General features: G+C 49.4%; 3 protein-coding genes across 6 annotated transcripts in view; 1 reads left to right on the top strand and 2 right to left on the bottom strand.

Annotated features, from left to right (window-relative positions):
• KDM5C (lysine demethylase 5C) overlaps positions 1-6120 on the top strand; it is a 41418-nt gene extending 35298 nt beyond the window's left edge. The window contains 4 exon segments of the mRNA XM_075578469.1: positions 1271-1325; positions 1414-1616; positions 2489-2704; positions 5292-6120. Coding sequence (XP_075434584.1) covers positions 1271-1325; positions 1414-1616; positions 2489-2704; positions 5292-5303 — 486 coding nt within the window. The 3' untranslated portion in view covers positions 5304-6120.
• The window catches only part of RIBC1 (RIB43A domain with coiled-coils 1), a 538781-nt gene that overhangs the window by 166463 nt on the left and 349473 nt on the right, over positions 1-22845 (bottom strand). The gene's annotated exons all lie outside the window — the stretch shown is intronic.
• The window catches only part of LOC142471955 (semaphorin-3F-like), a 43782-nt gene continuing 27477 nt past the window's right edge, over positions 6541-22845 (bottom strand). For all 4 annotated transcript variants that reach the window (XM_075578487.1, XM_075578488.1, XM_075578485.1 and 1 more), the window contains 13 exons: positions 20452-20545; positions 18058-18177; positions 17670-17809; positions 15543-15657; positions 14857-14926; positions 13407-13551; positions 12730-12952; positions 11563-11651; positions 8988-9029; positions 8384-8541; positions 8149-8216; positions 7919-8052; positions 6541-7396 (listed from right to left, as the gene is read on the bottom strand). In XM_075578487.1, the coding sequence (XP_075434602.1) occupies positions 7151-7396; positions 7919-8052; positions 8149-8216; positions 8384-8541; positions 8988-9029; positions 11563-11651; positions 12730-12952; positions 13407-13551; positions 14857-14926; positions 15543-15657; positions 17670-17809; positions 18058-18177; positions 20452-20545 (1644 nt within the window). In that variant the 3' untranslated portion in view covers positions 6541-7150. The remainder of the gene's footprint in view (positions 7397-7918; positions 8053-8148; positions 8217-8383; positions 8542-8987; positions 9030-11562; positions 11652-12729; positions 12953-13406; positions 13552-14856; positions 14927-15542; positions 15658-17669; positions 17810-18057; positions 18178-20451; positions 20546-22845) is intronic.

Consider the following 22845-nt stretch of genomic DNA (forward strand, 5'->3'; position numbering starts at 1 on the left):
GTTACTTTGCCCTGTGCGGAGGCGAGTGTGAGGTGCGCGGGTTACTTTGCCCTGTGCGGAGGCGAGTGTGAGGTGCGCGGGTTACTTTGCCCTGTGCGGAGGCGAGTGTGAGGTGCGCGGGTTACTTTGCCCTGTGCGGAGGCGAGTGTGAGGTGCGCGGGTTACTTTGCCCTGTGCGGAGGCGAGTGTGAGGTGCGCGGGTTACTTTGCCCTGTGCGGAGGGAGGCGAGTGTGAGGTGCGCGGGTTACTTTGCCCTGTGCGGAGGGAGGCGAGTGTGAGGTGCGCGGGTTACTTTGCCCTGTGCGGAGGGAGGCGAGTGTGAGGTGCGCGGGTTACTTTGCCCTGTGCGGAGGGAGGCGAGTGTGAGGTGCGCGGGTTACTTTGCCCTGTGCGGAGGGAGGCGAGTGTGAGGTGCGCGGGTTACTTTGCCCTGTGCGGAGGGAGGCGAGTGTGAGGTGCGCGGGTTACTTTGCCCTGTGCGGAGGGAGGCGAGTGTGAGGTGCGCGGGTTACTTTGCCCTGTGCGGAGGGAGGCGAGTGTGAGGTGCGCGGGTTACTTTGCCCTGTGCGGATGGAGGCGAGTGTGAGGTGCGCGGGTTACTTTGCCCTGTGCGGAGGGAGGCGAGTGTGAGGTGCGCGGGTTACTTTGCCCTGTGCGGAGGCGAGTGTGAGGTGCGCGGGTTACTTTGCCCTGTGCGGAGGCGAGTGTGAGGTGCGCGGGTTACTTTGCCCTGTGCGGAGGCGAGTGTGAGGTGCGCGGGTTACTTTGCCCTGTGCGGAGGCGAGTGTGAGGTGCGCGGGTTACTTTGCCCTGTGCGGAGGCGAGTGTGAGGTGCGCGGGTTACTTTGCCCTGTGCGGAGGCGAGTGTGAGGTGCGCGGGTTACTTTGCCCTGTGCGGAGGCGAGTGTGGGATTCCCAGGGAAAGCGCATCGCTAGTTACATTGTAATCTTCTTCCAATCCAACAGGAAAGATGCATTTGGTTGTGATTTTTTGGAAGAGGGGGTTGTGTTAAAGTGGTTTTAGAAACGGTTTATCTTCACAAGTTGTGACTGACTACCGATAATCCCAAGCAGTGTAAAACTTGTATCTATACACACTAATATACACACTAATATACACACTAATACACACACACCCTGGGGAGCTGCCCTGTCCCCCTCTGGAAGACAGTTTTGTACAGATACGTGTAGCTAGTTGGCTGTATTTTATTTCCGTGCGTGTGCGCGTGTCATCTATATATCTATATATCTCTCTCTCATTGTCTCCAGGTTCCCCATGAGAATGGCGACTCTCACTCGGAGAATGGCACGTGTGCAATGCCAGGTAATGAAACCGTACCAGCCCGCCATATTCCCAGAATGCATTGCGCTGGTGCTGCACGCGCGCTCATTCTTCTCCCCCCTTGGCACAGATTTAGATGCCCTGACTGCCCTGCTCCCGCGTATTGGGGGGGTGGCAGTGCTGGACCTGTCGCTGGGGTCTCGGGCACTGCTGGAGGACCTGATGTTGGAGGGCGACTTGCTGGAGGTGACGCTGGAAGAAGAGCAGAGTATCTGGAGACTGCTGCAAGCGTCACACCCGCCCTGCGTGGCCAGACTGCGCTCGCTGATCGAGGTAACCCGTGTATACCATGCAAATAATATTCAGTCTGTCTTAAATGGCTCTGCCAGTGCACGTAGCGCTGTACATAAAAACGCCCAGGCACAGCGCGCTGCTGGCCAAAGAACTTACTGTCTCATGTTGGTGCCTGGGACACAGAGATAAAGGGAGCGAGGCCCCAAAGAGCGGAAACTGGAATTCAAACCCGGTGCACACAATTCAATGGCCGTGAAGTGAGCGGAGCTTGGCGTTTAAATCTTTCTCCGTGCCCATTGCTTGTATAATGGGCCTCTGCCCAGAGGAAGGGCCGGTGTGGTTATTTCTGCCGCCTCCTAGCTGGGCTTTCGATGTTTATCCCGCGGTGGCCAAGCGCTGTATTTATTCTCCGCGGCGTTGCAATGCGTCCGCAACATGTCATTATCTGATTTATTCTGCAGTGTACCCGTATATACCCAAATCTTTTTACTGTACCTATAAATACAGATATAATGTTACTGCCCTGGACTGTGCAATGTACATATATTTATAGTGATTATGAGAAACATTATGATTATTGTTTAACTCGTTGCTGCTGTGAGCCAACTAGTCATTAATAGCAATATTATATAGCGAGCCCCAGCTGGCAGCGAAGGGATTTATGTAAAGAACACACAGGCGTGTACACACACAGGCGTGTACACACACAGGCGTGTACACACACAGGCGTGTACACACACAGGCGTGTACACACACAGGCGTGTACACACACAGGCGTGTACACACACAGGCGTGTACACACACAGGCGTGTACACCGGCGCGTGCAGAAGTAATCGGGGGGCTATACCTGAATGTGTGTGACCTCACATGAGAAGGTCGGCGTCTCAATGCCACACCGTGTCCCCGGCAGATTGAGAGGTGCGAGCGGAGAGCTGCTCGGGGGAAAGGGAAAGACCCAGAGAAGAAGAAGAAGCGGAGGAGTGAGCGGTGCGAGGGGTACCCGCCCCCCGTCCTCCCCAAGGAGGAGCTGGGACCAAAGAGAAGCCGCAGCGACATCCGAGCACAGGAATCCGGCAAGGAGAGCCCGCGAAAACCGGGGAGCGAAGCCAGCCAGAACGGGGGCGAGGTGCGCAGTATGACGGGGATATAGTGAGGGCGGGATGGGGGATATAGTGAGGGCGGGATGGGGGGATATAGTGAGGGCGGGATGGGGGATATAGTGAGGGCGGGATGGGGGATATAGTGAGGGCGGGATGGGGGGATATAGTGAAGACGGGATGGGGGTATAGTGAAGACGGGATGGGGGGGTATAGTGAAGACGGGATGGGGGGGTATAGTGAAGGCGGGATGGGGGATATAGTGAGGGCGGGATGGGGGATATAGTGAGGACGGGATGGGGGATATAGTGAGGGCGGGATGGGGGGATATAGTGAGGACGGGATGGGGGATATAGTGAGGGCGGGATGGGGGGATATAGTGAGGACGGGATGGGGGATATAGTGAGGGCGAGATGGGGGATATAGTGAGGGGGCGGGATGGGGGATATAGTGAGGGGGCGGGATGGGGGATATAGTGAGGGCGGGATGGGGGGGTATAGTGAAGACGGGATGGGGGGGTATAGTGAAGGCTGGATGGGGGGGTATAGTGAAGACGGGATGGGGATATAGTGAGGACGGGATGGGGGATATAGTGAGGGCGGGATGGGGGATATAGTGAAGACAGGATGGGGGATATAGTGAGGGCGGGATGGGGGGATATAGTGAGGACAGGATGGGGGATATAGTGAGGGCGGGATGGGGGATATAGTGAGGACGGGATGGGGGATATAGTGAGGGCGGGATGGGGGATATAGTGAGGGCGGGATGGGGGGGTATAGTGAAAACGGGATGGGGGGGTATAGTGAAAACGGGATGGGGGGGTATAGTGAAGACGGGATGGGGGGGTATAGTGAAGACGGGATGGGGGGTATAGTGAGGGCGGGATGGGGGGATATAGTGAGGACGGGATGGGGGATATAGTGAGGACGGGATGGGGGATATAGTGAGGACGGGATGGGGGATATAGTGAGGGCGGGATGGGGGATATAGTGAGGGCGGGATGGGGGATATAGTGAGGACGGGATGGGGGGATATAGTGAGGGCGGGATGGGGGGATATAGTGAAGACGGGATGGGGGGATATAGTGAAGACGGGATGGGGGTATAGTGAAGACGGGATGGGGGTGTATAGTGAAGACGGGATGGGGGTGTATAGTGAAGGCGGGATGGGGGATATAGTGAGGGCGGGATGGGGGATATAGTGAGGACGGGATGGGGGATATAGTGAGGGCGGGATGGGGGGATATAGTGAGGACGGGATGGGGGATATAGTGAGGGCGGGATGGGGGGTTATAGTGAGGGCGGGATGGGGGGATATAGTGAGGGCAGGATGGGGGGATATAGTGAGGGCAGGAGGGGGGATATAGTGAGGGCAGGATGGGGGATATAGTGAGGGCGGGATGGGGGGATATAGTGAGGGCGGGATGGGGGGATATAGTGAGGGCGGGATGGGGGGATATAGTGAGGGCGGGATGGGGGGATATAGTGAAGACGGGATGGGGGATATAGTGAGGACGGGATGGGGGATATAGTGAGGGCGGGATGGGGGGATATAGTGAGGACAGGATGGGGGATATAGTGAGGGCGGGATGGGGAAATTGATATTGACTTTTATTTATTATTGGGGTATTTGCTGTCAACCATGGAGCCAATTTTAGGGACAGTTGTGACTTGCAGTTAAAGCCGCTGCAGCTTTAAAGTCGCGAGTGTAAGCGCGATCTCTGCACCCTTCCTTCTGCCCCCAATTTTTGTGGGTAGTGGATCCCTTCCTGCCCCATTCATCTTAATCCCTTCCTGAGGTGGGAAAGATGTCATTTATCTGAGAAAATACATTCCGTTAGTAAGATTTATAACTGGAAACCATTCAAATTATTTATACGTTATGGGAAATGTTTTCAGGATAAGTAGTATTATTATTATTAAACGGATAAATATCATTCAGTCATTTTCATATCATTGATCATAGCAATGTTTTTGTTACTCTTCAAGCACAGGGAGAGCCCCCGTACCCCCGCTCGCACCCGTAACACACTAAAGGAATGGTTCTTTTGAAGATGGTGTAGTTACAGTGTGCGCTCAGGCTGCATCTGAGAATATTCTGCATTTTCCCCCCAAATTCACCTTCAATAATACAATGATAACATGCTAATTTAATAAGAGACTTTGCTTTAATGCGCTTATTGGAAGGTTTCCGACGGGAAAGTGCGTGGCACGTTTGCACGTTTGCACGTCACGCGACACTGGGGATTCTAACACAACAGAACTCTCTGGAGTAATAAAGGGCGGAAGGAAACAAATTGTCTCTGTTACAGGTTTAAAAGTTATTCCAATGGGAAAAAAAAGGTTTTAAATTGAGTGGGCAGGACACTTTTTACCATAGTAATGCTGGCATTATGTTGAAATATAGTAAGTAAATGCATCTAAAATAACATTACAAGCAGCTTGTGGTCCTTCTGCGCCTAAATGTTTTCTGCCCCAGCCCCTTTGGGGAACAAGATGAACATCCCTGGTTTTAACGTTTTCCTGTGACCTGGCAAAATATTGAATGTATTACCGGCAGCGATGGCAGAGGAGAGGGGGTGAAAGGCTGAGGTAACCTGTTTTCTCTCGCACACAGAAGCGCTTGTGACAGTCAGCGTGACGACATTACACTGTACGAGGCTGGGACAGTGACACCGTTGGACTTTCACCTCGCTGAAGAATTGAGGCGGCTGTGAGGGAGGTGAGAACCAGATGACCCCGACTCCCTCTTACACGGCATTGTCTGTTCTATTTATACTCCTTTCCCTGTTGGAAGATGGGGGGACGCTCCTCTGTCGGGGGTGGGGGGCGGGCGGCTCTGTGGAAGGTGGCGCTGCCCGGCTGTGACAGGCAGCAGAACCCCTGGAAGGAGTGCAGTATCCGGGGAGCAGAGTACAAATCTTTCATCCCTGACTAATCTGCGAATTACTTGGACATGAGGCACAAAGGGTAACGGCTCCATTCAGCATGTTCTCTCTGTACATCCTGCAGGGTGACTGCTTAGTCCCCTTATTACACACCCTGATCCAGGGGAAAGGGGGAACCTCCTGAAGCATGGACAATTCTGCTCCCTCACACTACCCCGGGACTAAAGCCACACGTAGAGGTGTCCAAAACCAGCATTTGGGTGGGGGGCTGCCGTAACAGTGGCTTTTTGGTGGGGCACCTTCAATTTTATTTATTCCCTATTCTTTTGCGAACGCTACACTTACTAACTGCCCAGCGCCACCCCCCCTTGTATCCAGGACCCGTGGGTTTGTGCACCCCCACCCCCACATGTTCACTTTGTCCAGAACACTTTGGTAAAAAAAGAAAAAAAGGTTTCTAGAAAATGTACAAAAACAAAAAAAAAATCCATTGGACTCCTCCCTTGTGGGGGGGTTACCTTTTCTGACACGTAGAAATAAAGCTAGAGGTTTTTGGAAGCTGTGTGTGACCTTGTTTTGCATTGCGGGAGGTGGGAGAGGTGTTGCAGGACAGAGGTTTGTGTTATCCTGTATGTTTTGACCTAGTTCAGGGCTGGCAGGAAAGCGAGAGAAGGCGGCGTTTCACTTTCGCCGTCCCCAGAGCCCTACACATTACTGCCCGGAAAGTGTGTATTTATTGCAGCTAATGACACTATTATTATGCAATCCCGGTGACAAAGGGTTTTGAAGACGTCTTTGGTTCTAATGATCCAGGTCTTGCGCCTTAAATACATTTCTGGTTCCTCCATGATCCCCATTCCTCCCCGGGTCACCTGCAGAAGCCCCTGGGGGTAGGTGCTCTTATAGCGAGGTAGCCCAGCACCGCCAGACACTTCCCCCTGACAATCTTTTATAAGCAGCAAGGACAACACGAGGAACACGGATACAAAATAGATTTCATTTCTTGTTTTGTGAGTCGGATATTGCTAGAAAAGTTACATGTGCTGATAATTATGAATCAAATCACTCCACAAGGACGATGTCCACAGCAGGCTGCGTAACCCCTTGTGCGCCACTGAACTGCCCACTGTGTATAGCCGAAGTTGCCCGCTAATACGTAGCATGGGAATAGTAACCCACGCCGGGCACATCTTATCTGTGCAGTAACTGTGTGCAGGAGAGAGGATGCACACAGACACAAACAAAATAATACACGCGCCACAACATTCAGGTACAGGAATCCAAAAACACACTGCGGCTTCAAAGTCACAATCCAGTGTGATAAATAAAAGGAAATATAACACACACTGTGCATCCCTCTCACACACAGTCCTCTCTGTTCTGGAATGTCTTACTTTACCCTATAATCTGACAACCCCAACACATGCTGTGCCACTTAACCCCTTCATGGCCAGACACACCCCGCGGCACATAGTCATTGGGTTATCGGTGAGGGGGGTTGGTGCTGCCCCTAAATCCTCTCCCCTGGCTGGAGTGCAAGTGATGGAGCCTGGACCAGCCCTCCTGTCCCTCTTCCCGGGAGCCACGGTCAGTTCCGGTCTGGCTGAGGTAGTGCGGGTCGTGGTTTGCGTGGAGGAGGGCAGTGGGCAGGGAGTGGGGTTAGAGTAGGGGTAGCAGTCAGTTTCTCCAGGAGGTCCTGAGGCAGGACCCCAAGCCTGACTCTCCCCCGAGAGCGACGGAAACCGTTCTCCGTGCCCAGGCAGGTATACACTCCGGCGTCTCGCGTCTGTACAGAGCGCAGCACTGCTCCTCCTTCCATCACCGGGAGCCGGACCTGAGGCGGGACACACACCATGCGGAAATGTGGGGGGCTTCGTGTGTACATAGCGGGGTATTGTTTAAGTGAGAGATAGTGTAAATATATTCTTTAGAAGACACCCAGGCCCTTCAATGGCTTTTGTGAAATATAAAATGCGTTTGATATAAATAAATGTATTTTTATATTTGACGGAGCACTGGGTATCTCGTTTACTGTACGCGCGTTCTCGCTGGATTCATGCGCATGCGAGGCATATCTACAATACCGCGAGTGCGCCTTTTCTAGTACATGCAATATATGTTATATAAATATAATTCAATGCGAGTAAAACAAATATGTGGGAAAAAAGGTGTCCCGCATTAACACACGAGCACCCCCCAAATATACCCGTCTGCAGATGTTTGTCATCGGGTGCGGGAGAAAGATTACGGAACTCGCCGGTAAGAGAGTTAAGGAAAATAATTGCCACGTCCGGTTCCACAGGTGGATCGTACAATAATGGCAGAATATGAAGTGTACAGAAATATGTACACTCACCTCTTTGCGTTGCTGGGATCCGTCTCTCTGCAGTAGCCACGTGACACTCTCGAGGGGGGACCTGGTGTCACATTGCAGGAACACACTTCCTCCCTCCACCCCAATCTGCAGCTGTTCCGAGACCCCCCGATCCACTACAGAGAGTGGGGACAGGTGTTATATCCATGCTCTGTACTGTAACCTCACCTCCCATATCCATATCCATATCCACCTCCTGCTCTGTCTCTTACCTTGCATGTTATAGCCCCGACACTGTCTCATGGGGTCCCCATGTCTGACATCTTGCCGCCGACTCCTCCTGCAAAGATATATATATCACTAGCCAGATTGTAAGGAGGAGGCCGTGGCGCGTGACAGTACCTGGAAAAGGTGGCATCTGTCATTGTCTGTGATGGTATCTGCATATATAGAGGGTAGTAGAGGTGACACTCCGTCCGTGCTGTGTGGTGGAGAGGTGGCACTCACCTGGTGGTGGAGGGGGTGTAACGCACGCAGCCCCTCCCATCCCAAGCGCAATAGGGATCTCGGGCCAGGCAGCAGTCGGCACACGAGTCCCCATAACCAGCGCAACGATGAAGGGACAGCTGGGTCAGCCCCACGGCTGAAGAGATGTACAACTGGTGCTGCAGAGAGAGACCCGCAGCTAACACCAAATCCTCACCAGCCCAACCGCAGCCAACGCCAAACCTACACCAGCCCAACCGCAGCCAACGCCAACCCCACACCAGCCCAACCGCAGCCAACGCCAAACCTACACCAGCCCAACCGCAGCCAACGCCAAACCTACACCAGCCCAACCTCACTTCCACTGCGGCCTCTAACTCTGCCCATTGAGTTGCTGCTTCTGAATCCCACAGCACCAGGAAGACTCTCTCCTGCATTACTATACGTCTGTACTGTCATTTCTCATCTGCTGCTCAACATTACTCCCAGTGCTCTGTCTCTACAATATCTTCTCCAATCCCAACTTCCTCCCCGTGGCCTCAGAATCGCCTCTTACCGTGGGTTACCCTGTGTCTATCAGCACAGTCTTATCATTATTATTCTTCATTATTAATGCAGGACTCACCCTCTTGGAAGAGATCCTGATATTCTTAACAGGAGACGGTACCTGTCGTACAGAGGAGGGGGAGGGGAAATGTGTTGGTTAAAGTACAGTATATATCAGATTGTGTGCAGGAAATGTATTTGTATTGTATGTCTTTATATAGCGCCAAAAGTGTACTCAGCGCTTCACAAAGAATACAGTACAGGGAATTATAATTATACAAAAAAATCAGACAATAGGAAAGGAAATACCTGCCCCGAAGAGCTTACAATCTAAGAGGTTTAATGGGAAACTTACAGAGACAGCAGGTGAGGGAATAAGTGCTGTAGATGGCAGTGCTTGGTCACAATGGGTGGTAGGAGTGGCTGGGTGTGGGACAATAGCCATGAGGGCAGGCTGTTGGGATACTTGATTTGTGGGGTGAGATTTAAGGCTGGTCAGTACTAAATGAAAAGGTTAACACCATTTACAGGGGAAGAGATGGCAGGGACGCATGAGTGAGATCAGGTGTGTATGTCTGGCTTCAGGCTATGGGGAGATCCCCAGCAGTGGGAAGGAGTAGATAGAGGGTGTGAATAGAGGATTTGTGTGGGTGTTTTTTTATTGAGAGGTGTGACAGTGTAAATAAAAGCCACCAGTTATATGCCTGGAAAACCTATGTCTAGTCTGCAGTGCAGCACTGACTAGGTTAAACTTCAGCTGGGAACCTCAGGACAATTAGTTGGATCCCAGCTGCCTAATCGAGGTGTGTTAAAACCCAGGTTGTAGACACATGGAGCTTGCTGTTGATGAGAGGAGTAAGCTGCTAAAGTGATTCCTGAAAGATAGGTCTGAGTAGCAAAGTAGTGAAACTGTGAACTGTCTGTCCCCTGCATAGAAAAAGGGTAGCTGCATATATATAAACTGTCTGCTAAAGAGAAACTGTTTTGTTCGGTTTGCTGAAGGAAAAGCCATTTTCGTTTGTTGCTGAAAAAGAGCTATTTTTGTTTTGTGTGCTGTATATTTTTCAAGGCAAAATAAAACAGCCTTGTCAAGAAACCCACGTGTGTAGTTGCATGTACCCTGCAACAAGGGGTAAAGAAGTTGTTGGGAGAGGGGTGTATAAATAATGGTGCAGTGGGGATGTGTGAGAGAACAGAGACATTCACAAAGGAGTGAGGAAACAAAAACAGAAAAAGCAGTAGGGAGGGCATGGTGAGATGCAGGAGGAGAGACTTCCCAGGTAATGGAGGATAAAAGTGAACAAATAATAATGTTCAAATTTTTTTTTGTTATAAATAACAAAAAATGTACATAATATATATACATATATCTCTATATCGAGGTAGCACACGTTAAAAATACCAAGCTTGTGCACGCATCATATAGAAACATACCCCATTCCGGGGACTGGGAATGAAGGCGCAGCACCCCAAAGTGAATGAATACAGACATCCTGCATTTCGGGGTCAGCTCATGCACCTCTCTGATGAAGGGGTCCTGAGTTGACCCTGAAATGTAGGATTTCTGTATTCATGCACTTTGGGGTGCTGCGTCTTCTTCCCCGCTATCTGGAACTAAGATGGAGTATATGAGACGCGCATGCACCGTTTAGTTTGCTATACCTTGCAGAAAAATCACCACATTTACATGAAAATGTGAGTAATTAGAGGTCTGTCACAGGAGATTATCAAATAATTCTTAAATGTAATAATCTAATACATATTTGGAATTGGTGACGGCGTGATGACCTCATCCAGCGCAGAGTTAGAAAATGGTGTTTAGCGCAGAAGATAAGCGCGTTATAAAGTGCTTGAGACAGAGCGAGTATTACGGTCCAAAACGCTTCCATAAAAGGCATTCTGATAAAGGGCGGTCGCTCGGAGAATGAAAAAACGTATTTGTATAATTCAGGACTCAGAGCAGCTGTATCAGCGCGTTATCGATTATGCAGACCGCGGCGTTCTCGTCTTCGGGCGAGCTTCGAGGGGGGGGGGGGGGATTTTTAAACAAAATTATATTAATCTTAGCGTTTCAGATTGGGGGTATAACAGTTTAACACATTTACTCGCTACGAAGGAAAAACTCCTATTTCCCGTATAATGAACACGAACCTCCAGCAGCGTATCTGGGACTTGTTCACATAATACAGCTCAACCCCGTTATAGCGCGACCCGTTACAACGCGGATCCGCTATAACGCGATGCCAGCGTAGCTCCCAATTTTTGTATTTATGAATACTTTACAACACGATTATTGGTGTCTTATATACTTTATTGTACAATGCATACAATTGTACATTATTTCTAACGCGATCCGCTTGTAGTGCGATATGATTCTTTGGACCCCAAGCACAGTGTTATAAGGGGGTTGAGCTGTACAGTGACATCCATTTAGTTAACATCAGTTGATTGTCTACATTGTGCTTCTTATATAGTGTTACCTACATAACAGACCCACAATTGTGCACATTTTCATGGGGATTGAGCAAGAAATAAATAAGATGATGAAAAACAAAAGGGGCCCCCTTTTTTCTTATACATGGCATGCACACGCACTATATACAGTAGGTGGTATGTGTATAACTCTTTATATATGTGTCTGGTTCCCCACTTACTCTGAACACTTCCACCTCCTCCAATATGAGGCCTTCTGTCTCTTCGGGGCCCCTCGGCAAAATCATCACCTTTTGGACTGTACCACGATCTGTGAGAGGTGGAGGGTGGAAGGGGAGAGACGAGAGAGGGGCAGAGGGGGGGGGGAAGAGACGAGAGAGGGGCAGAGGGGGGGGGAAGAGACGAGAGAGGGGCAGAGGGGGGGGGGAAGAGCCGAGAGAGGGGGGAGGGGAGAGACGTGAGAGGGGAGGAGGTGAGAGGGGGAGAGACAAGAGGGAGAGAGGAGGGGGGGGGGAGGGGAGAGAGGGGGGAGGGGAGAGAGGAGGGAGGGGGGGAGGGGAGAGAGGAGGGAGGGGGGGAGGGGAGAGAGGAGGGATGGGGGGGAGGGGAGAGAGGAGGGATGGGGGGAGGGGAGAAAGGAGAGAGGAGGGAGGGGGAGAGAGGAGGGAGGGGAGAGAGGGGTGTATTCTCACTGTCACACGAGGGCGGGAACTTTACTGCTGGTTTGAATTTGGTTCTAAAACAAAACATCGTGTTCAGATTTGGCTGGGGCTGAATTGGGTTTTCTTTTGCAATTGTCAAAAAAATCAAAACGAGCAGTCATTTGTTTTTCTAAATTTGGGTGATTTTTAAAACTTTCAGATGTGAAGTTTGGATTTTGTACATGCAAACCGGACACTCCTGAATAGGAGAGAGCGTGTGTGTCTATAATAATAATAATAAAAGTAAGAGTGTGTCTATAATAATAATAATAGTGTGTGTGTCTATAATAATAATAAAAGTAAGTGTGTGTCTAATAAAAAGTGGGTCTGTGTGTGTGTCTATAATAATAATAGTGTGTGTGTGTGTGTGTATCTATAATAATAATGTGTGTGTCTGTCTATAATAATAATAATAATAATAAAAGTAAGTGTGTGTGTGTGTCTAATAAAAAGTGGGTCTGTGTGTGTGTCTATAATAATAATAATAATGTGTGTGTGTGTGTGTGTGTGTGTGTGTGTGTCATAGCCCCAAACCCATGAAACCCAGACACCTGAAACCTTGCATGCATTAGAGACCTTAGGTTTTTTTTTGCCTAATCTCAGTCCTCAGAGTGCGACGCCTGCATTTTTCTATAAGAGCCTTGTGTCGGCTGTATGTATATGTGAGAGATTGCTGTACGCTCGTACCTGTACCCAGGAATAGGACGGTGTACTCCCCGTCAGCGGCTGGCACCGTATCCACAGCGATGCTGGTGTAGGTGTATGAGGCGTCTGAGAGCAGGAGGAGAGGTCGGCGGTTGACGGGATACACAGCGCTGTTCATTAGTGGGTGCGTGCGCACAAACCGCAGGACATCCTCCCCAAAGTGTCTGCTGGAGCGAATCCCAGCCACGGAGAAGCCACCTGCACACTGAGAGACGAGCGGAGAGAGAGAGTATGTCAGGGGGGAGTGCGCGCGAGAAGGGGAGAGTGCGCGCGAGAAGGGCTGGAGTGCGCGCGAGAAGGGGAGAGTGCGCGCAAAGGAGAATCCTACAGACATTGCATGAGGGGAGAATCGAAGAGAGCGTAAGTAAGAAAGAAAGGGTCAAGAGGGAGAGTGTTGGGAGAAGAGTGTGTAGAGCGGGCAGAGTGTCACGGTGTGAGAGACAGGTAGAAAGAGAGAGAAGGGGGAGTGCGGAAGGGATGCAGGGTAGGAAAGCAAAGAGAAGGAGGAAAGTGAGGGAATATTTCTGAGATCACTGCAGCGTCTCACACTTTTAATGTCCCATGTCCCCTCTCTCACTACATATATAACAGTCCCTCTGTCTTCCCATCTCTGTCACTCCCTCTCTCTGTCTCTCACGGTACGTCTTTGCGAGTCTCACCGCTCCGGGGCGGGGGTAGGGTGTTTTCCCCGTATACGCTGTCATCTGGTACCCATGTCCCTCCTTGTGAGCGAATGGGCCGTTAAACACAGCACGGACATCAGCAAGAGAGTATACACAGACGGCAGAACCCCGGAACACTGAACTGAGAGACAGACACAAAGACAGGGACATTAGGGACAGCAAGATCGGGGACATTGGGGTACAGACTACTATCAGACAGGGACATTGGGGGTACAGACTGATATCAGACAGGGACATTGGGGGTACAGACTGATATCAGACAGGGACATTGGGGGTACAGACTGATATCAGACAGGGACATTAGGGGTACAGACTGATATCAGACAGGGACATTGGGGGTACAGACTGATATCAGACAGGGACATTGGGGGTACAGACTCATATCAGACAGGGACATTGGGAGTACCGACTACTATCAGACAGGGACATTGGGGGTACCGACTACTATCAGACAGGGACATTAAGGGTACAGATTGATATCAGTCACAGGGACATTAGGGGTACAGACTGATATGTCACAGGGACATTAGGGGTACAGAAACACCACAGCTACCCAGACTGACATCAAGGACACAAAACCAAGCAGCGACACGTCCGACAGAAGCCTTGCCGATGTGTTAGTCACAGGGATATAACGGAAGCCGGGACACTGACATATAAAGATCACAGAGACATATGGAGACGGCAGGGACACAGAGCGAGTCAGACATGGACACATTGGAGGTAGGAAGCACACAGCAATATACAAGGGAATATACACGAGTGCACAATGAAACGGGACATCAGAAATGTATAGAGACTTCATACACTGTATTCAGAGAAACAGATAGAGAGACGTCACACACAGAGACACAGAGAGACATCACACACAGAGACACAGATAGAGACATCACACACAGAGACACAGAGAGACATCACACACAGAGACACAGATAGAGAGACATCACACACAGAGACACAAAGAGACATCACACACAGAGACACAGATAGAGAGACATCACACACAGAGACACAGATAGACATCACACACAGAGACACAGATAGAGAGACATCACACACAGAGACACAGAGAGAGACGTCACACACAGAGACACAGATAGAGAAGTCACACACAGAGACACAGAGACATCACACACAGAGACACAGATAGAGACATCACAGAGAGAGACGTCACACACAGAGACACAGATAGAGAGACATCACACACAGAGACACAGATAGAGACATCACACACAGAGACACAGAGAGAGACGTCACACACAGAGACACTGATAGAGAGACATCACACACAGAGACACAGATAGAGAGACATCACACACAGAGACACAGATAGAGAGACATCACACACAGAGACACAGATAGAGACATCACACAAAGAGACACAGATAGAGACATCACACAAAGAGACTGCAGGTTGTAATCTTACCCCAATGTAGTGAACACCCCATAAATCAGTGGGTTCTGTTTGTCCTGAGTCTGCTGAATGAAAACATCACCTGTCCAGACACACACACAGTTACAGTCAGTATATAATAGGGGTAACTACACACATCACCTGTGAGGACACATACAGTTACAGTCAGCATATAATAGGGGTAAATACAAACATACAACGCAAACTGAGATCAACGAGTGTCCCAGCCATAAAAACAATTGTGTTTTCGAGCTGCCAGTGGGAATACCACTGGCTGTGACCTTGACAATGTCCCTTTGACCTTGTGCTTCATGCAGAGACACTGGATTGTAAGATCTTCGAGGAAAGGATGTATGTAGATACTGCATATATAATATAATATACTGTCAGTGCAAACTAAGGATTCGTTATTAACTTCTTCACTGCCAGAGGAAAGTGGAAGACAAGCTTGGCAATGGGAACTCTCCAACCCCTTACGACAGAGCTGTAGACGAAAAGATGGAAGGATCCCATAACAGGCTCCTGAGTAACCGAATAAACCGTTGTGGAGCAATATGTAGCTGGCCCCAATAGCAGAGAAAGGGTTAGAGCAGGAAAAAGCCAAGAACTCTGGGATCTGGACCCCAATATCTGTGTCACATGAGAAACTGCCCTTTGACCCATAAAGAACCTTCTCTGCCTTGGTCAGGCATACTCACGCAGCTGGTCAAACAAGGTCTCCACCCCGTCCTGGCCAATCACAGAGCAGACAAGCCGAGCCTTGAGAAAGGAGGTCCACTTCCCCACCAGGGACCGCATGCCCCCCTCGTCGTTCTGCAACATTGCAAACAGCAAATGTGAGATTCACATCCTGTGCCAACCCAAACAAATAACTCATTCCACCCCACGGCAGGGGCATCAGGTATCGGGGCATCAGGTATCGGGGCATCAGGTATCGAGACGATGAGATTTCCCCACCCCCCAAAATTTGGATTTCCGTTAATTTGCCGCAGATGCATGAATCTCGTTAATCTTGCGTTGTGCAGATGGAACAGATGTTATAACAGCCCCTTGAATTGCTCTAGTTATAGGGGCAAACTAGGATACCTCTCATATTGTGCTAACTCTCTCCTCCCCTACACTCCTCCTATAAGCACCCCCTAAACATCAGGCTGTAAGCCCACAGTTCTGCAACATGGGAATACAATGCAGAACAGAAGACGTTAGGGAAACAGCAGGCTTTTCATCTCAATGTAATTTATAGGGAAAGTTGTTTGTGTGAGATTCAGTCACAGGCCTTAATTAAATGTGCCGCGAAGTCCCTTCCCAGCGCTGGAGAAGAGATCAGCTCCGTTCAAGTGAAAAGGAGTAAAACCCTCTCCAGCGAGGGGAATTAGCGTCACAGCATAATTAATAATATCCACAGATTAAACCATATGAAGATCTGCTCCTGTTATGCGGCTCGTCCCATTTGTATACAGCTCATCCCAAGCTCCTCACCCCCACCATATGCAGCACTTATCATCTGAGATCTGACTCCAGAAGACTGTTCATGGTCCCAAGGTTCAGCAAACTATCCGGCCGCTCCTCCTCTTACCGTGCACCCCAAAACTGGAACAACCTACCGGAGACTCTCACAGCCGCCACCAGTCTAAGTTCTTTCAAAACTAAAGCTGTCTCACATTTTAATCTGGTCTGTAACTGTTACATACGCCTATAATATATATTATCTGTAACTGTTACATACGCCTATAATATATATTATCTGTAACTGTTACATACGCCTATAATATATATTATCTGTAACTGTTACATACGCCTATAATATATATTATCTGTAACTGTTACATACGCCTATAATATATATTATCTGTAACTGTTACATTCGCCTATAATATATATTATCTGTAACTGTTACATACGCCTATAATATATATTATCTGTAACTGTTACATACGCCTATAATATATATTATCTGTAACTGTTACATTCGCCTATAATATATATTATCTGTAACTGTTACATTCGCCTATAATATATATTATCTGTAACTGTTACATACGCCTATAATATATATTATCTGTAACTGTTACATTCGCCTATAATATATATTATCTGTAACTGTTACATACGCCTATAATATATATTATCTGTAACTGTTACATACGCCTATAATATATATTATCTGTAACTGTTACATACGCCTATAATATATATTATCTGTAACTGTTACATACGCCTATAATATATATTATCTGTAACTGTTACATACGCCTATAATATATATTATCTGTAACTGTTACATACGCCTATAATATATATTATCTGTAACTGTTACATACGCCTATAATATATATTATCTGTAACTGTTACATTCGCCTATAATATATATTATCTGTAACTGTTACATACGCCTATAATATATATTATCTGTAACTGTTACATACGCCTATAATATATATTATCTGTAACTGTTACATACGCCTATAATATATATTATCTGTAACTGTTACATACGCCTATAATATATATTATCTGTAACTGTTACATACGCCTATAATATATATTATCTGTAACTGTTACATTCACCTATAATATATATTATCTGTAACTGTGCATACAATGTCTTGTATATAATGTATAACCCTGCTCACTTAATTTAACCATGTATTTGTAACCATGAATTATTTGTCATCCTAACTCTGTGCCCAGGACATGCGTGAGAACGAGCGGTAACTCTCAGTGTATTACTTCCTGGTAACACATTTTATAAATAAAATACATCTGTATACAGCGCGTCCCATCTGTATACAGCGCGTCCCATCTGTATACAGGTCGGTTCTCACCAAGCAGACGCGGGCGATACGTGACAGCACGGCAGGGCCGTTCTCGCCCTCCAGACTTCTCTCCCGGAATAAGATGTACAGCTTGTCGTCCTCTCTGAAGCTGCTCTCTGAGACCGCCAGAGACCCCACGAACACCGGGTCTGAGGGAGGGAGAGAGAGGGGGTGTTCATACAAAGGGCGAGATGAGGGTGTGGCGCAGGAGAAGCGCACAGACTGCACATGAACGGTATGTGAGACTGACCCAGGAACTGAGATGGCTGAGAGTGGGACATAAGATAGATGTAGAAGAGACTGCAGGGATAGGAATGAGTGAGAATGAGAGACAGTTGAAGAGAATAAGAGCGCTGGATGGACAATGAGACGGGCATTGAAGTGCCGTGTGTTTTACCGTTCAGCCAGCGAGAGTCGTACTGCTCCGTGCGGATCGGAGGTGTGTGCCCCATCGTGCGGAAAATGGCAGAGTCTGTCCCCATGTAATCCACCTGCACCCCTGCATACAGCACCCCGTCTGTGTGACACAACATAACGTTATACATCACCCCGTCTGTGTGACACAACGCAACGTTATACATCACCCCGTCTGTGTGACACAACGTAACGTTATACATCACCCCGTCTGTGTGACACAACGCAACGTTATACATCACCCCGTCTGTGTGACACAACGCAACGTTATACATCACCCCGTCTGTGTGACACAACATAACGTTATACATCACCCCGTCTGTGTGACACAACGCAACGTTATACATCACCCCGTCTGTGTGACACAACGTAACGTTATACATCACCCCGTCTGTGTGACACAACGCAACGTTATACATCACCCCGTCTGTGTGACACAACGCAACGTTATACATCACCCCATCTGTGTGACACAACGCAACGTTATACATCACCCCGTCTGTGTGACACAAAGCAACGTTATACATCACCCCGTCTGTGTGACACAACGCAACGTTATACATCACCCCGTCTGTGTGACACAACGTAACGTTATACATCACCCCGTCTGTGTGACACAACGCAACGTTATACATCACCCCGTCTGTGTGACACAACGCAACGTTATACATCACCCCGTCTGTGTGACACAACGCAACGTTATATATCACCCCGTCTGTGTGACACAACGCAACGTTATACATCACCCCGTCTGTGTGACACAACGCAACGTTATACATCACCCCGTCTGTGTGACACAACGCAACGTTATACATCACCCCGTCTGTGTGACACAACGCAACGTTATACATCACCCCGTCTGTGTGACACAACGCAACGTTATACATCACCCCGTCTGTGTGACACAACGCAACGTTATACATCACCCCGTCTGTGTGACACAACGCAACGTTATACATCACCCCGTCTGTGTGACACAACGCAACGTTATACATCACCCCGTCTGTGTGACACAACGCAACGTTATACATCACCCCGTCTGTGTGACACAACGCAACGTTATACATCACCCCGTCTGTGTGACACAACGCAACGTTATACATCACCCCGTCTGTGTGACACAACGCAACGTTATACATCACCCCGTCTGTGTGACACAACGCAACGTTATACATCACCCCGTCTGTGTGACACAACGCAACGTTATACATCACCCCGTCTGTGTGACACAACGCAACGTTATACATCACCCCGTCTGTGTGACACAACGTAACGTTATACATCACCCCGTCTGTGTGACACAACGCAACGTTATACATCACCCCGTCTGTGTGACACAACGTAACGTTATACATCACCCCGTCTGTGTGACACAACGCAACGTTATACATCAGCCCGTCTGTGTGACACAACGTAACGTTATTCATCACCCCGTCTGTGTGACACAACGTAACGTTATACATCACCCCGTCTGTGTGACACAACGCAACGTTATACATCACCCCGTCTGTGTGACACAACGTAACGTTATACATCACCCCGTCTGTGTGACACAACGCAACGTTATACATCACCCCGTCTGTGTGACACAACGTAACGTTATACATCACCCCGTCTGTGTGACACAACGTAACGTTATACATCACCCCGTCTGTGTGACACAACGCAACGTTATACATCACCCCGTCTGTGTGACACAACGCAACGTTATACATCACCCCGTCTGTGTGACACAACGCAACGTTATACATCACCCCGTCTGTGTGACACAACGCAACGTTATACATCACCCCGTCTGTGTGACACAACGCAACGTTATACATCACCCCGTCTGTGTGACACAACGCAACGTTATACATCACCCCGTCTGTGTGACACAACGCAACGTTATACATCACCCCGTCTGTGTGACACAACGCAACGTTATACATCACCCCGTCTGTGTGACACAACGCAACGTTATACATCACCCCGTCTGTGTGACACAACGCAACGTTATACATCACCCCGTCTGTGTGACACAACGTAACGTTATACATCACCCCGTCTGTGTGACACAACGCAACGTTATACATCACCCCGTCTGTGTGACACAACGCAACGTTATACATCACCCCGTCTGTGTGACACAACGTAACGTTATACATCACCCCGTCTGTGTGACACAACGCAACGTTATACATCACCCCGTCTGTGTGACACAACGTAACGTTATACATCACCCCGTCTGTGTGACACAACGTAACGTTATACATCACCCCGTCTGTGTGACACAACGTAACGTTATACATGACGCGCACAAACGGTACTCAAATGTGTGAGATGAAACGCAACCCACAGAACCACACGGTGATACTCCGAGGACCTGCTCACTCACCAATTACGGTCGCCATGTTCTCCTGCTTGGGATCATATGGACACTTCCCCTTCCCCGACTCCAGGGAGCCCGAGACAATCCGAAACACGTAGTCCTGGGACAGAGGGAGAGAGAAGAGACCCTCACAGGATGAGACAGAGCGAGAGACAAGAGACCCTCACAGGATGAGACAGAGGGAGAGACAAGAGACCCTCACAGGATGAGACAGAGGGAGAGAGAAGAGACCCTCACAGGATGAGACAGAGGGAGAGAGAAGAGACCCTCACAGGATGAGACAGAGGGAGAGAGAAGAGACCCTCACAGGATGAGACAGAGGGAGAGAGAAGTGACCCTCACAGGATGAGACAGAGGGAGAGAGAAGAGACCCTCACAGGATGAGACAGAGGGAGAGAGAAGAGACCCTCACAGGATGAGACAGGGAGAGAGAAGAGACCCTCACAGGATGAGACAGAGGGAGAGGGAAGAGACCCTCACAGGATGAGACAGAGGGAGAGGGAAGAGACACTCACAGGATGAGACATAGGGAGGGAGAAGAGACACTCACAGGATGAGACATAGGGAGGGAGAAGAGACACTCACAGGATGAGACAGGGAGAGAGAAGAGACCCTCAGGATGAGACAGGGAGGGAGAAGAGACACTTACAGGATGAGACAGAGGGAAAGAGAAGAGACCCTCAAAGGGTGAGACAGAGGGAGAGAGAAGGGACCCTCACAGGATGAGACAGAGGGAGAGAGAAGGGACCCTCACAGGATGAGACAGAGGGAGAGAGAAGAGACCCTCACAGGATGAGACAGAGGGAGAGAGAAGAGACCCTCACAGGATGAGACAGAGGCAGAGAGAAGAGACCCTCACAGGATGAGACAGAGGGAGAGAGAAGAGACCCTCACCGGATGAGACAGAGGGAGAGAGAAGAGACACTCACAGGATGAGACAGAGGGAGAGAGAAGAGACACTCACAGGATGAGACAGAGGGAGAGAGAAGAGACCCTCACAGGATGAGACAGAGGGAGAGAGAAGAGACCCTCACAGGATGAGACAGAGGGAGAGAGAAGAGACCCTCACAGGATGAGACAGAGGGAGAGAGAAGAGACCCTCACAGGATGAGACAGAGGGAGAGAGAAGAGACCCTCACAGGATGAGACAGAGGGAGAGAGAAGAGACCCTCACAGGATGAGACAGAGGGAGAGAGAAGAGACCCTCACAGGATGAGACAGAGGGAGAGAGAAGAGACCCTCACCGGATGAGACAGAGGGAGAGAGAAGAGACACTCACAGGATGAGACAGAGGGAGAGAGAAGAGACCCTCACAGGATGAGACAGAGGGAGAGAGAAGAGACCCTCACAGGATGAGACAGAGGGAGAGAGAAGAGACCCTCACAGGATGAGACAGAGGGAGAGAGAAGAGACCCTCACAGGATGAGACAGAGAGCGAGAGAAGAGACACTCACAGGATGAGACAGAGGGAGAGGGAAGAGACCCTCACAGGATGAGACAGAGGGAGAGAGAAGAGACCCTCACAGGATGAGACAGAGGGAGAGAGAAGAGACCCTCACAGGATGAGACAGAGAGCGAGAGAAGAGACACTCACAGGATGAGACAGAGGGAGAGGAAAGAGACCCTCACAGGATGAGACAGAGGGAGAGAGAAGAGACCCTCACAGGATGAGACAGAGGGAGAGAGAAAAGACCCTCACAGGATGAGACAGAGGGAGAGAGAAGAGACCCTCACAGGATGAGACAGAGGGAGAGAGAAGGGACCCTCACAGGATGAGACAGAGGGAGAGAGAAGAGACCCTCACAGGATGAGACAGAGGGAGAGAGAAGAGACCCTCACAGGATGAGACAGAGGGAGAGAGAAGAGACCCTCACAGGATGAGACAGAGGGAGAGAGAAGAGACCCTCAGAGGATGAGACAGAGGGAGAGAGAAGAGACCCTCACAGGATGAGACAGAGGGAGAGAGAAAAGACCCTCACAGGATGAGACAGAGGGAGAGAGAAGAGACCCTCACAGGATGAGACAGAGGGAGAGAGAAGAGACACTCACAGGATGAGACAGAGGGAGAGAGAAGAGACCCTCACAGGATGAGACAGAGGGAGAGAGAAGAGACCCTCACAGGATGAGACAGAGGGAGAGAGAAGAGACCCTCACAGGATGAGACAGAGGGAGAGAAAAGAGACCCTCACAGGATGAGACAGAGAGCGAGAGAAGAGACACTCACAGGATGAGACAGAGTGAGAGGGAAGAGACTCTCACAGGATGAGACAGAGGGAGAGAGAAGAGACCCTCACAGGATGAGATAGAGGGAGAGAGAAAAGACCCTCACAGGATGAGACAGAGGGAGAGAGAAGAGACCCTCACAGGATGAGACAGAGGGAGAGAGAAGAGACCCTCACA

This window comes from Ascaphus truei, chromosome 21 (genome assembly GCF_040206685.1).
Source record: "Ascaphus truei isolate aAscTru1 chromosome 21, aAscTru1.hap1, whole genome shotgun sequence".
Lineage (NCBI taxonomy): Eukaryota > Metazoa > Chordata > Amphibia > Anura > Ascaphidae > Ascaphus > Ascaphus truei.